The following is a 14,344-nucleotide window of genomic DNA, read 5'->3' on the forward strand; positions in this document are numbered from 1 at the left end:
AGGCATATGCCCTAATTCTTGGCTTGGAATTTCACTTGCAAATCTTGTCTCTTTTGGTGAAGTTTTCAGATAAGGTGGCAAAGATATACAGACTAGGATAAGTTTATCTTATGTTTTGATAATAGAAATGTCTAGAGTTCAGTTAAGAATTCTTGCTCTGTTCACCTAAAGACTGTTTTATGATCTCATGTTTAATCACTTTGTTAAATAAATTTTGACTCTTCACTTTACTGAAGAGTACATGACATTTTTGAATATTGAAATTGGGCAGTACAAGCAGAAATACTTTTTTTTATTGAGGAATACTACACTGGGTTAGTGCCATGGTCTTATTATGGTAGCTCCAAGTAGTAATTTGGGGGTGGTGAGTGACTGGAAGTGTGTAGAATTATCTTCTTTGGCTTAAACTTTCTTTTTTTTATTTTTTTAAAGATTTTTAAAATTTATCTACCCCCCCCTTGCCGCTTGTTTGCTGTCTGCTCTCTGTGTCTATTTGTTGCATGTTCTTCTGTGTCTGCTTATCTCCCTTTGTTGTGTCATCTTGCTGCGCCAGCTCTCCGCGGTGTGGGCTGTCAGCTCTCCATGGGCGTGGGCCAGGTTGCCTTCACAAGGAGGCCCTAGGAAGCAAACCCAGGGCCTCCCATATGGTAGACGGGAGCCCAGTCTGTTGAGCCACATCCTCTTCTCTTGGCTTAAACTTTTATTTGGTATATTATGGCAGCTTCTAGTTTCCCTAAGAGATTTTATGCCTATCTTCCCCACAATCATACCAGTCTATTTCAGAACTTTTGTTTCCCCCATCTCAGTAGGCATATGATGATACCAATGTTTGATTTTTTTTTAAGATTTTTTTAAAAATTTATTTCTCTCTCTTCCCCCCCCCCCCCAGTTGTCTGCTCTCTGTGTCCATTTGCTCTGTGTTCTTCTGTGCCTGCTTGTATTCTTGTTAGCAGCACCTGGAATCTCTGTCTCATTTTGTTGCGTCAGCTCTCCATGTGTGCAGCGCCCTTCCTGGGCAGGCTGCACTTTTTTCGCGCTGGGGGGCTCTCCTTATGGGGTGCACCTACATGGGGGACACCCCTGCGTGGCACAGTACTCCTTGCGCGCATCAGCACTGCATGTGGGCCAGCTCCACATGGTCAGGAGGCCCTGGGTTTGAACCTTGAACCTTCCTTGTGGTATGCGGACGCCCTATCTTTTGGGCCAAATCCACTTCCCCCAAAGTTTTTTTTTAAGGTTAATAAGCTTTGGTATAGAATTCCGCTAGCCTTAAGAAATTTCTAAAGTGATTATCTTTATTTCTTCTCTTTTATCCACCTCCTTTGTTATCATCCATTATGGAAGTTTAGAAATGAATTTCTCCATATTCCAGCTCTGCCTATTTTAATGTGTCTTTCCGTCATTGACACAAGTGTGGTAGGAAGGACTTATTGTATGTACCCAGGAGAAGGTGAACTGCTTTGACAACTTTTGTTCATTCATTTCAAAGGGAATTTTTTTCAAATTGTAAATTCCATTCCATTTGTTTTAACAAATATATTTAATGAAAACTTCCTATTTTATGCAAATATATAAAAGGTTACTTGTCCACATTGTAAATGGTGCTGATCTAACTGTGTGATCTAACTGTACTTCCTATGGGGTTGTTCCCTTGCACTGCTTGGCATAGAGCTATTTGGCAAAAGAGTGGCCGCTGAAATTTAAGGGAGTGGAATGGGATATTCAGTTTTTAAAAACAATCTGTTTTGGAGATGAGATTTAAAGGAAAATATAGTCCTTCCACTGGCAGTTCAGACTGAGTTTTTCAGCAGTTGAATTTATTCCATTATAGGTAGATAACCTCAACACATTCTGTATGTGTTGAACTGTTCCTCTTCATGCTTTCTGATCTCCCATTTGTTTTTGCTTCAGGATCCCATATTCAGCATTAATTTGGCCCTCGGTCATGTTGAATGGTGAGGCTGTATTTGAGCAATCTGTCTGCCGAGGTAGAACAATAACAGCTGGTATGCAGCTGTACATGTTGTCCTGGGAACTCTCGTTTCAGCCCACAATTATACTAACAAAATTGAAAACACTTTCAGATACTTGCTCTCTGTGACTATGTTTGTGTTAACTATTTGAAGAATCACATTTAATAGCTTAAACATCCACAATCTCTAGTTGACTTTATATGCTGTAACTTTATTAAAGTTTTGTATTCCTAAGGTCAAGTCTGTCTGCAGACCAGTCATTTTCTGGATTTCTAAGGAGTTAGCAAAAGAACAATAGTGAATCAGTGGCTCCTAAATTGATACTCTAGAATGAACTTATTTTCTTCTTCTAGTTCAGGCCATGGAAGGGCATTTTGAAAATTTTTAAAACTCTGTATAGCTATTGTCATTCAGTACTACCCTTTAAAGGAGGTCTTTTCAAAAGATCCCCGTGGAATTCTTCTGAGCTGCACATAACAGAGAAGCATTTATGTTCCCCAGCAGTCAGTACTTGAATCCAATTCTAGGACAGTAAAGGTTTCTCCCCTATTCAGAGAGATTAGAAATACTTTAACATGTAGGAGGCTTAAGCAGAATTCCTTGGCTGGGCCCTGCAGGAACAAAGGCTGGTGTCTCATTGTTCAGATGTACCCCTCCTCTTCTCTTATTCCCTTAGCCAGCACAAACTGCAGGATTCAGAGCAGGAAGTATTAGTTAATTTTGTATGCTTCATTCTAAACATCTGCACTTAGGTTTTTTTGTTGTTGTTGTTTATGGAAGGAATGAAGCATGGGGGAAGAGGAAAGGCAGTAGAACTTTGAGAAGCTAAATATTTTCTTGAGTGTGTGTATATCTGTGGTTAGTCTGTATGTGCATGAACGTGAGGTGAGGAGTGGAAGATGTTCTAGTTGTATATAGTTGTTTGAGTATGTTCCAGAGTTGTGTTTACTGATTTCCTCAGTGATTTGGCTTGGCTGCTTTACCTTAAAGTCATACTTTCTACTTTTGCTTGCTCCCATGGTGTGATGATAGCATAGTAGCTGTCGTTAGACTGGAAATTGGGAGACCTGGTCCTACTTTCTCTTCATCTAGCAATTAATTGGACCTTCTAAATTTGTCAACTATGAAATGAGTGGAATGGGCAGATAAAGAATAGGGAAATACAGTGAGAAAGAGCACATGGCAGATCTCAGTTGAAGCTGTTTAATGGAATAAAAACAAACTCCTGTTATCTTGTTCTTTCTCTCTCTCTCTTTTTTTTCAGTTCTTTTTACCCACAGTAATAGGTATTTCCTTGACCTCTCTATTCTGTCTTCTTCTGTATTTTTCCCTATTTGTTCAGATTAGATTCCAAATTCATTACTTCAGCCCCCTTGTCTTGTTCTTCCATTGTACCTGTAAAGGAGGTACCAAGTGCTGCTATAGAAAGATGTCCGTAGAACGTCCTACCCTTTTCTCAGCAGCCTTGTCTTCTGTCCAGTGAGCCTTCTTTTTCTTTAAGCAACTTTCTCTCCTAGTCTCTATAGTGGTTATTACAACTTTCTATATTCTGTTTATCACCACCCAACATTCCTTACTGACTTTGCCCCCAACTCATAGCAGGTTTCTTGATTTCTACCACACAGAAAAATATAAAAGTCACCAGTTAGAACTCTTTGAACTTCCATCCCTTAAAACCTACAATGTCACTTGAATTTTACCCAGACACCAGTAGGGGGGCAGGTTTCCTCCTGTGTGGAATTAATCCATCCACCAGCATTAAATCCATTCTTGTTTACCAGCCTGTATTTTTATTTTTTTTTAGACCAGTAAAAAAATTTTGGGGGAATGTGGGGGAAAGAACACAGCTTGCTGAGAAATGGGAGAGAAAGATGGAAATATACACCAAGATTGTGCGGGCTCTTCTAGGCAGAAAGTGCGCTCCCTGCCTTGTGTGGTTACCTTTTAAACTGTTAATTATTCTTCCCCCTTGCTAATGCTAAGGGCATGGGCCCCAGCTGTCATTAGTTACCCCACCAGTGGTGAGGGCCAGTGGTGAGGCCTGTTTGGAATATCCAGGGACAAGGGGAGGTCCGGGAAAGAGAAACTGGGACCTCATGGTTACACTCCAGGTCTCAGCAAGGACTTGCTTAAGCCTCTCTGCCTGTTTTATTGAGGTGGAGGGAAGACGGGTCCAACACTCTGGTTGGAACTGGCTGAAATCCCTATGCAACTAGTATCTTGTTTTGGAAAGCATTGGTTCTAGAAGAAATAAACATAGTTAAAATTTTGAATATAGGGAAACGGACTTTGGCCCAGTGGTTAGGGCGTCCGTCTACCATATGGGAGGTCCGCGGTTCAAACCCCGGGCCTCCTTGACCCGTGTGGAGCTGGCCATGCGCAGTGCTGATGCGCGCAAGGAGTGCCGTGCCACGCAGGGGTGTCCCCCGCGTGGGGGAGCCCCACGCGCAAGGAGTGCACCCGTGAGGAAAGCCGCCCAGCGCGAAAAGAAAGAGCAGCCTGCCCAGGAATGGCGCCGCCCACACTTCCTGTGCCGCTGACGACAACAGAAGCGGACAAAGAAACAAGACGCAGCAAACAGACACCAAGAACAGACAACCAGGGGAGGGGGGGAAATTAAATAAATAAATAAATAAATAAATCTTTTTTAAAAAAAATTTGAATATATATCGTCCCACTAAAAGGATAAAGATGGTGGTAAGTGGGCCTAAAAAAAGAGCCAGCTGTGACATACTGAACCACGAGAGTGAAAAAGACCAAGTGCCTTCAGAGGCTGCATCCCCCTGAAGTTGGTGGGCTTCATCTTGCAGGTTTCAAATGCTGTCTAAGACTATTTCAGAATGATTTATATTAAAACAGCATTTTTCCTTGACAAATAGGCATGTCCCCCTATTCACCCCCCCCCCCCATGCTGCTGTTAGCATGTTTAGGGCTCTGTGGTTTTACAGTACCACAGCAGCAAGAAAGTTCATTTGCTGTCTAAGAGCTTCTAAGCACAACTAGTTTCTTCTATGCTGTTAGTTAGCTCTAGGGGGAGATTGTAATAGATAACGGAGTTTGGTATAAATTGCCAAACCCCATTTTCCATGGTGGTAGTTATGTTTAAGACAGCTAAGATGGGAACAAGAAGACCAGCCTGTATTTTTAATCTCTTCTTCTTTGTTTGCTTTTGCATAACTGCATTTAATGCACACTCATCTCCTATCTAAAAAGCAAAAAGAGACAAATCCTCCCTTGATCCTATATACTCTCCAACTATCATCTTTTCTTTCTGTTCTCCTTTAGCCAGATGTCATAACAAGTTATCTGCACTCACCATGCCTAATGTCCCATTGCCTTTCTGCCATTCATACTCAACGTCAACTCACTGTGATCCCAGCTTCTGGAACTGCTCTCACCAAGCTCAGCAGTGACCTCCTTGTGACTGAAGTCAATGGACACCACGTAAATCATGTTCTTACTTGACTCTCTTAGCAGATTTTAACACTGTTGATCATTTCCTTTGTAAAACCCTCTTTTCTTGGCTTTTGGGATATTTATAGTCTTTTACTTGCCCTCCTCCTTCTGGCTCCCCCTTCACAGCCTCCTTTGTCATCTCATTTACTTCATCTATACTTTAAATATCGCTGCTCCTCAAAAGTGAGCTTCTCTTCTCACTCAAAACACTTGCCTTGTTGGATTCAACCATACCCACTTCCATTGACATGCTAATGAGTACAGAGTCTATATTTCTAACTTAGACTTCTCTCTTGGACCATCAGACTATTCGCATCTAAGTCCCTACTAGACATTTCCTCTTGGATGACCCACAGGCACCTCAAAAGCATTGTATACAAAATTGAACTCATCTTGCCATTCTGTTCCCTGTCTCTAATCCTGCTATCCCTCTCTAGTCCCTGTTTCAGTGAAGTGTACCACTCTCCATCTGGTTGCTTGGATTATAAATATGAATGTTATTTTTAGTCTTCTACCACATGGAATGAGAAAAAGAACCTTTGACAGTGAAACAGAATTCAGCAGGGTGAAATGGGGGAGGTGGTGGTAAGTGGCTCCCATTTCCTCCCACCCCTTGTATTAGCCCAAAGGGGTGCTGATGCAAAATACCAGAAATTGGTTTTTATAAAGGGTAATTATTTGGGGTAGGAGCTTACAGATACCAGGCCCTGAAGCATAAGTTACTTCCCTCACATATTGGAACAAGATGGCTGCTGACATCTGCTAGGGTTCAGGCTACCTGGGTTCCTCCCTTCCAGGGTCTTGCTTCTCTCTGGGTTTGGGTTCCTCACGTCCCAGGTCTCCAGCTTCAGCATCAAACTCCAGCATTAAAACTCTTAACATTAAGAATCCTCCACTCTGTCCTTTGCCATGCCTTTTATCTGTGAGTTCCTACCCTTTGGTGGGGACTCGGTGCCCTACTAGCACAAGAGGTTTACGTAATTACTTAATCAAGTAAACTTATGAATCTAATATAATATAATATGCCCAGAGGAAAAGATCAGATTACAAGCATAATCCAATATTTCTTTTTGGAATTCATCAATAATATCAAATCAATCTGCTACACCCCCCATCAGTTACCAAGTGTTAGTGATGGCTGCATCCTGAATATTACTCAGATCCGTTCATTCTGGCTGTCCCTATTCTTTTTTTTTTTTTTAAGATTTATTTATTTTATTTCAACACCCCCCCCCCCCCCCCCCCGTTTTCTGTTCTCTGTGTCTATTTGTTTTGTGTTCTTCTTTGTCCGCTTCTGTTGTTGTCAGCGGCACGGGAATCTGTGTTTCTTTTTGTTACCTCATCTTGTGTCAGCTTTCCGTGTGTGCAGCGCCATTTCTTTCGTGCTGGGCGGCTCTTCTACGGGTGCACTTCTTGCACTTGAGGCTCCCCTACGCAGAGACACCCCCAAGTGGCACGACACTCCTTGCACGCATCAGCACTGTGCGTGGGCCAGCTGCACATGGGTCAAGGAGGCCCAGGTTTTAAACCGCTGACCTCCCATGTGGTAGATGGACGCCCTAACCACTGGGCCAAGTCCACTTCCCTGTCCCTATTCTTATTTCCTCTCACTGCCATCTCTTCTGGATTACTGCCATATCTTCTCAACTGTTCTTTCCATCTTTAGTCCTTTACCTTCCAACTTAATCTCCACACTGAGGCCAGTGTGATCCTTCTAAAAATCAAATCTGATCATATATTTCCCAACATAAATCCTTTAGTGACTTGCCATTCTCCTTCAGTATAAGTTGTTCTTTAACATGGCCACATGCTCTACTAATCTCCCTTGTCTCTAATCACTTCCTCCAGTTCTAGCTATACTCTGCAGCTTAATTCCTGCAGAGCTCACTCAGCTGTGCCTTCTGGGCTTTCATGTATGCTGTTTCATCTGCCTGGACAAGAATAAGATAATTCTTCTGCATTCCTCCATTCTTATATTTAGATGTCACTTCCTCTAGGAAACTTCTTGACCTTACAAATCTGGGTTTGGTGACCTTCCTCCATGCTCTCAAAATATTATGCACTTTTCCTGTCATAGAACTTATCATATGGAGTTGCAATTGTCTGTATCCACCACTGGATTGACTGCAACTCGGAGGGCAGTGCACACAGCTCTCTTACTGTCCAGGAAGTATAACAGATGACCTTTTCCCCTTTAAACTTGTAGCTATAGTTTAGAATGAGAAAGGCAGCTCTGAAAATGAGACGTAGAGCTGGCAAGGGAAAGCACCACTAGCAATTTAGGCTGCTTCAAAGTTGAATGCTAGCAAAATTTTTTTCTAGACTTTCTGAACCTGTCTCTGTGTCTTTAGCAGCAGTGGGAGTGACCACGTGAACTGCTTCTTTCAAAGAGTGATTTTGTGGTACAGGCCTTGGCCTGGAATATAGGATACCCTGATCAGTTTTACCTCCTCTCTTTTGGCCAGTCTCTTGCAGGTTGGGTTGCTAAAGAATAATGAGATGTCAGAAGCATAGAGAGAGAGAAAGGAAGGGTAATCTGTAATCCACAGATTAGTGTGTAAGCCTTTGAGCATCTCAAGCTTCCTACTCTGGAATAAAACTAAATTGTTTTGCCATTCTGGAATGTCTTAATAGAGAGTCTCTGGAATGTCATAGATACTGTAGAATAACCTCACCCTTGTTCAAAGGTGATGGCTTGAAATTTTTGACAGAGTAAAGAGATAAAACCTAAACTTGCATGCTTTTAACAGAAGGTATATGAACCATATTTGCATGACCTACGTACAGGCAAAATATTGCACTGCATCCTAGGCAGAGGACCCATGTTTATACAAGGAAGGCCCTCATGTGTGAACATATTCAGGATCTTAATTTGGTAATTTTCTTTACAACTCCTATTATCAGAATTGCCTTATATTTGTATAGAGTTTTGATGTTAATCAGGTATGTGCATAGTCTCAGTTTGATCTCCCAACAACTCTGAGAAAGGCAGGGCAGGGTTATAAGCCTCATCTTCACAGAGGAGAAAATGGCAGAGCAGAACCCATGTAGCTAGTAAATGAAGGAGCCAGAACCTGAACTTTGGTCTCACAGTGCCCAGTTGTGTGTTCTTTCTCTGTCATGTCATTATGGCTTTATGTTCAAGATTGTCTATGGATGAGTGTGTGTTGTATATATGGTGGTAGTAGTGATGGAGCAGTAAGCCAAACCTCTCTTCTAAGATCTGAAGCAGTTGAGAAATAGAAGGATCAGATATGGCTTATAATATCACTTTTACTGCAAATAAACATGGATTGTGGCCTGGACTTGCAGATTACTTGATGTCTTAGTTTCAAAACTAGCAGCTAAAACGAAGTCCATAAAATGGGTTAGTTTGAACAATGGAAATTTATTGAACCATGATTTTGAGGCTGGGAGAAGTCAAAATAGAAGTGTCAACAAGGCGATGCCTTCTCCCCAAAGACTGTGGCATTTTGGACTGGCTGGCAAAGATCCTTGGGGTTCCTTGGCTTTTCTGTCACATGGCGATGCCCTCTCCTTTCTCTTCCAGGTTCCATTGACTTCCTGCTTCTTGCTGTCCTGATGGCTTTCTTGCAGTGGCCTTCTTTATAAAGCTACCAATAATAGGATTAAGACCCAATCTGATTCAGTTGGCCATACCATAACTAAAAATAACATATTTAGAAGTGTCTGTCTAAAATAGGTTACACTCATGGAATGGATTAAGAACATGTTTCTCTAAGGTACGTAGTTCAGTCTACCATACTTGCACTTTCTGCTCTTTTCTCCTGAGTTGAATTCACCCATTTAGTCCTGGATACCCCATCTTGACAACAGTAGGCCTTCCCTACACAGACGCAGAGCTTCTGTCCTAGATGAGGAGGTGATGCAGAGGCGAGGGGGATACAGACAGCTTAAGAGAGAGGACTGAAGGAATTCCAGGCCACACATAAGCATCACTCCTTGTCCCCTGGGAATTAGGGGATATGAGGTACTGAGAGAATGGGAGAAGTCCCTCCCCAACACTTCTGAGAGGACAGGATTTCCTGTTTTGTGGCTTGTAAGAGAAGGTTAAGATGGTTCTTCCTGTGGAATTAAGCCACTTGGGAGGAAAAGAGTAAGCTCCTTGAGTGCAAGAAACCGTTGTGTCTAACACATCCCTGCCTCGCCTCCTTCATGTATATGTCATAGGGCTAAGCATGTAGCTGTTACCAAAAAAATGCTCATTGAGCAAACTGATCTTCACTGTAGCCTGGAAGTAGTGAAGTATGGATATTGTTTAGCAATAGAAGGATGCAATTTGTGAATGAATGGTGATTTAAAACAGATGTGCTCTATCTCTTTTACCTACCTAAAGACTCAAGGTGGTTGACAACCAGCAAGATTTCCTGGCCAGAAATCTATGCTCTGGCTATTGCAGGGAATTGTTTAATCCAGTGACTCAACAGCTTCCTAGCCACCTTTTCTTCTTCAAGAGAGATTATTACCCACTGAGTCCTCCCTTTTCTCCCCTCCACTGCTCAGATATTCTCCTTTGTTCACATTCAAACACATCCTCTTTAAACTTGTCTTCTCTTTTTCTCTTTCTTTTTTCCATCTATTTGTTCAGTACTGAAGGGAATTTTTTTTCTTCTTTCCTACTCTACTTCCTGCCCCATCTCCCAACCACTAGATTTTTTCCTTTCTCAAAATTCTCTTTCTCTCTTAACATGGTTGATAGGTAGAAGAATGGTGCTGATGATAGTGTCCTATATCAAATAAAATTACCATTACTAGAGAATAGTTTTTAAAAGCCTCAAAGGTACCCAGAAGACCCATTTAGAAAGTCTATAAATATTTTCTTTTGTCTTTTAATTAAGTTTTAGTTGAAGCACCAGCATTAAGAATAAATGTGTTTTTTCTATTCAGTTTTATTTTTGCTTAAATAGTTTAAGTACCATCTTTCATTGGACCACTACCATCTTTCATTGCAACACAATTTCAATAACTTATCTCATAAATAGGCTTTCATGACCCAACTTACGAATCCAATTATAATTTAACGTTTTTGTGGGAAAAGGTGCACTCTTTCCAGTTTTAGAATAGCCTATTGAGTACAACTGGTCCAACCTGTCCTTAGTCTGATGTGTACAGAGTGCTTTGTATCTTCTTTCTTTGTAAAGGTCCAAGTCAAACCAGGAATAGAGGGATTTTTTTGCTTCATATATGTGACGTATAAACTTTGATGTATTTATCTCACAGGAAAGGCTTTTGACATCACATATGTGCGCCTCAAGTTCCACACCAGCCGCCCTGACAGCTTTGCCATTTACAAGCGCATGCGGGAAGATGGGCCCTGGATTCCTTACCAGTACTACAGCGGCTCTTGTGCAAACACCTACTCGAAGGCCAACCGCGGCTTCATCAGGACCGGAGAGGACGAGCAGCAGGCCTTGTGCACTGATGAATTCAGTGACATTTCTCCTCTCACTGGGGGCAATGTGGCCTTTTCAACCCTAGAAGGAAGGCCCAGTGCCTACAACTTTGACAATAGCCCTGTGTTGCAGGTAGGCATTCGAAAGTTGGCTTTGGAGTCAGTCAGTTCCCACCTACTGGATGCAGGAAGGTTATTGTAGTGGCAGCCTCTGGGCCCCCTTCTGAAGTGAGGGTAGGAGTGGAATCGATTCCTACCAGACTGCTGGATTTTATTCTCTCCTTTGTACTATTAATAAGTGAAGGAAAGTAATTTTGTTCCTATTGTCTGGTTGATGTTTGTTCTTATGTTCTCATGTACTTACACATACATGCTGGAATGTAAACTTAACAGTCTTTTTAAACATTGAACAATTTTAGCGTCAGTTTCCATACTTGAGTGGAAACATTTTGCTTCTGACCTTTTTAAGAGGGCATTTGGTCTAATCTACCCAGTTTTCTTGCATCCTTTCTTATTTCTTTGACAACATTTAGAAAAACTATATTAACAAGAGAGAACAGTTGAAGCAGGCTTTTTAAGAATGCTTCTGCCTACCTTCATTACTGTAAGAGGAAAGTTTAACTGGATTTATGTGGTACTGTTGCCAATCATAATAAAAAATTCTCAGTCACCTAAAAGAACTGGTGTTTGTGACATAAATTTAGGAACCTGTGGTATTGTGCTTTAACATTGTGATAGAAACTTTTCCCTGTTCAACAAAAGAAAGAAAGATTTCTTTTTTCTTATGCGTTCTCTATGCATATTCCTTTCTTACACACCATAATATGGAATCTTTCTTTATTTCTTAGACATCTGTAAACATTTCTTATCTATGTCTGATCATGGAAGACTGAGCCTCATGCTGTATCCCACACATTAGCACAGAATTGGAGACACTGCTGTGACTTGACTGAAGTTAACATCTAACTGAGGGCAGCATGTTTTAATTGACTGAGGCAAGAAAGACTGGATATGGTTTTGCAGATGCTACATCTATTTTATGTATAGCTGTTGTGATTTCAAAATAGCAAATCCCCTTGCTTTTCTGAACTTTCTATTTTTGTATGTCTTTTTCTCTCTCTGGAATTTATTATTAGGTCAAGGATTCTTTTTCTAATGTGGGTGTGTGATTTTGGACATGGCAAAAGATGAGAATAGATTTCCCAGTGGATTCTGTTCCTGCCCTCTATTGTATTTCTGTAGATTGTTGAGAAATTATAAATGTAAAAGTATTTGGTAAACCCTGAGATTATGGTGAAAATGAGCATCTCTGAATAGAACTTTCAGGAAAGTGTTTTTTGCAGTGGAAATAAGGTATGTTTGAAATAATTGGCAAGGAGAATAGCTGATTTTGACAGATGAAAAAGCAGAAGAAAATGCATAGGGAAGAGATGCAATATCTTTTAAGTTGATAAATTCATGAACATTTGCCAGTCTTGTTTCTTTCTATAGCAAATAATTATATTTTACAATCCTAGAGAGTCAATAGTATAGTCAATAGGAAAAAGTAGTCATGTAAAGTTGGATTGTGGTTTTCTGGCACCTGTATTAACTGTGTATGCCTTGTCAGCTTGTCTTGAACAGTTTCCTTAACTATAGGAATTCTGATATTTGTTGCTCTTTTTGCCATAGAAACTCATGAGACTAAATGTGATAAAAATGCAGTGGGCATTTGCATAGATTTGGTCAGTTGATTTCATTATGCAAAAAAATTTCTTATTTCTGGCTATATGAGCTCTGACTCTGATATCCAATTGCCTTAGGTGGTTTTGCTGATTTGACTTTTAGGAGGCAGCCTTTTTCCTCATTGCAACCTATGCCTTCCCTCCAAAAGCTGTGATCTCTCAGGGAAAAGAAGGAAAGCCTTTGGTTTTACTGTATTTATAACCATAAATTACTAAGCATGTATTGGTTTATAATAGTAATAATAATTAGCGTTTAATTTTGGCACTTACTATAATGTGTTATAAAGTGACAAACGCTGTTCTAAACTCTTTAGATATATTAATTTATATAATTCTCACAATAACCCTAGAAGTTGGGCACTTTTATTATCCCTATTTCCTATCCCTGTTTTATACATGAGAAAACACAGGCACAGAGAAGCTAAAATAACTTGCCCCAAATCACACAATTTTAAGTGGCAGAGCTGGTTTTCAAAAACTAGAAAGCCTAGCTCCAGAGTCTGTTCTTTTTAAAGTGTCCATTGTAAAAAAAAAAAGGCTTAGAATTAGCTAAAATTTAGAAGCTTTTATTCAAGGAGAGCTGTGAAAAGATGAAATTCATAGAAGCTATAATAAGCCTTAAACACAGAGATAGATTTAGCTATTTACATTACAGACAGGTAAAAGATTCCTAACATTGTGGCCATGAGTGAGAGTTTGTTATTGGAATTCCAGGTTTGGATGTGGGTGAAATCATCATCTCTTCTCCTTTCTAATTATGCTTGAAGGCTTCTTGGAGATGTGCTTTTATGAGTTCTCTGTGTTATTCCATATGCCAGGTGCTAGGCAGGGTTTCAGGCAGTAGTTCTTAATAAGGGGTGTGTACCCCAGGCTCATGTAGAGCCTTCTGAAAACAAAGATGCCTGCACCTCTGTACTTGCACATTCCATCTTTTTGAGATGGTGATATGTAGTCCTAGAAGGAAATGTAAAGTGAAGATGGCATCTTTGGGTAGTGATAGCTATTGCTATGTAACATGGCACCCCAAAACTTAATGCCCTCAATCATGATTTAATATTTGCCATGATTCTTTGTTAGCCTGCCCTCATTCATCTGGCAGGCCAGCTGGAAGCTGGACTTCCTTCTCCATGTGGTTTTTCATCCTTATGAAGGAGGCTAGACCAGGCTCCTTCTACTCTAGTAGAAGGATTCCAGGAGAGTAAGTCCCAGTGTACAAGTGCTTATCAAGACTCTGCTTTGGGAAACGGATTTGACCCAGTGGGTAGGGCGTCGGTCTACCACATGGGAGGTCCGCGGTTCAAACCCCGGGCCTCCTTGACCCGTGTGGAGCTGGCCCATGAGCAGTGCTGATGCGCGCAAGGAGTGCCGTGCCACACAGGGGTGTAGGGGAGCGTAGGGGAGCCCCACGTGCAAGGAGTGCGCCCGTAAGGAGAGCTGCCCAGCGCGAAAGAAAGTGCAGCCTGCCCAGGAATGGCGCCGCCCACACTTCCTGTGCTGCTGACGACACTGACAACAACAGAAGCGGACAAAGAAACAAGACGCAGCAAATAGACACAGAAAACAGACAACCGGGGGAGGGGGGGAATTAAATAAATAAATAAATCTTTAAAAAAAAAAAAAAAAAGACTGCTTTGTCATAGTTGCTGATGTTCTCCCTTGGCCAAAGCAAACCATATGACTAGAAGCTTTATAGAAAGGGGCTACTCAGGATGTAGACACCAGCAGGCACAATTCATTGGGGTCATTCTTATAACAGTCTACCACAGATATAAACATCT

At 41.1% G+C, this 14,344-nt stretch overlaps 1 protein-coding gene across 1 annotated transcript in view; it reads left to right on the top strand.

Moving 5' to 3' along the window:
• LAMC1 (laminin subunit gamma 1) overlaps positions 1-14,344 on the top strand; it is a 152,038-nt gene that overhangs the window by 82,782 nt on the left and 54,912 nt on the right. The window contains exon 2 of the mRNA XM_058274829.2: positions 10,671-10,975. Within this exon, the coding sequence (XP_058130812.1) occupies positions 10,671-10,975 (305 nt within the window). The remainder of the gene's footprint in view (positions 1-10,670; positions 10,976-14,344) is intronic.

Source organism: Dasypus novemcinctus, chromosome 13 (assembly GCF_030445035.2).
Source record: "Dasypus novemcinctus isolate mDasNov1 chromosome 13, mDasNov1.1.hap2, whole genome shotgun sequence".
Taxonomy (NCBI): Eukaryota; Metazoa; Chordata; class Mammalia; order Cingulata; family Dasypodidae; genus Dasypus; species Dasypus novemcinctus.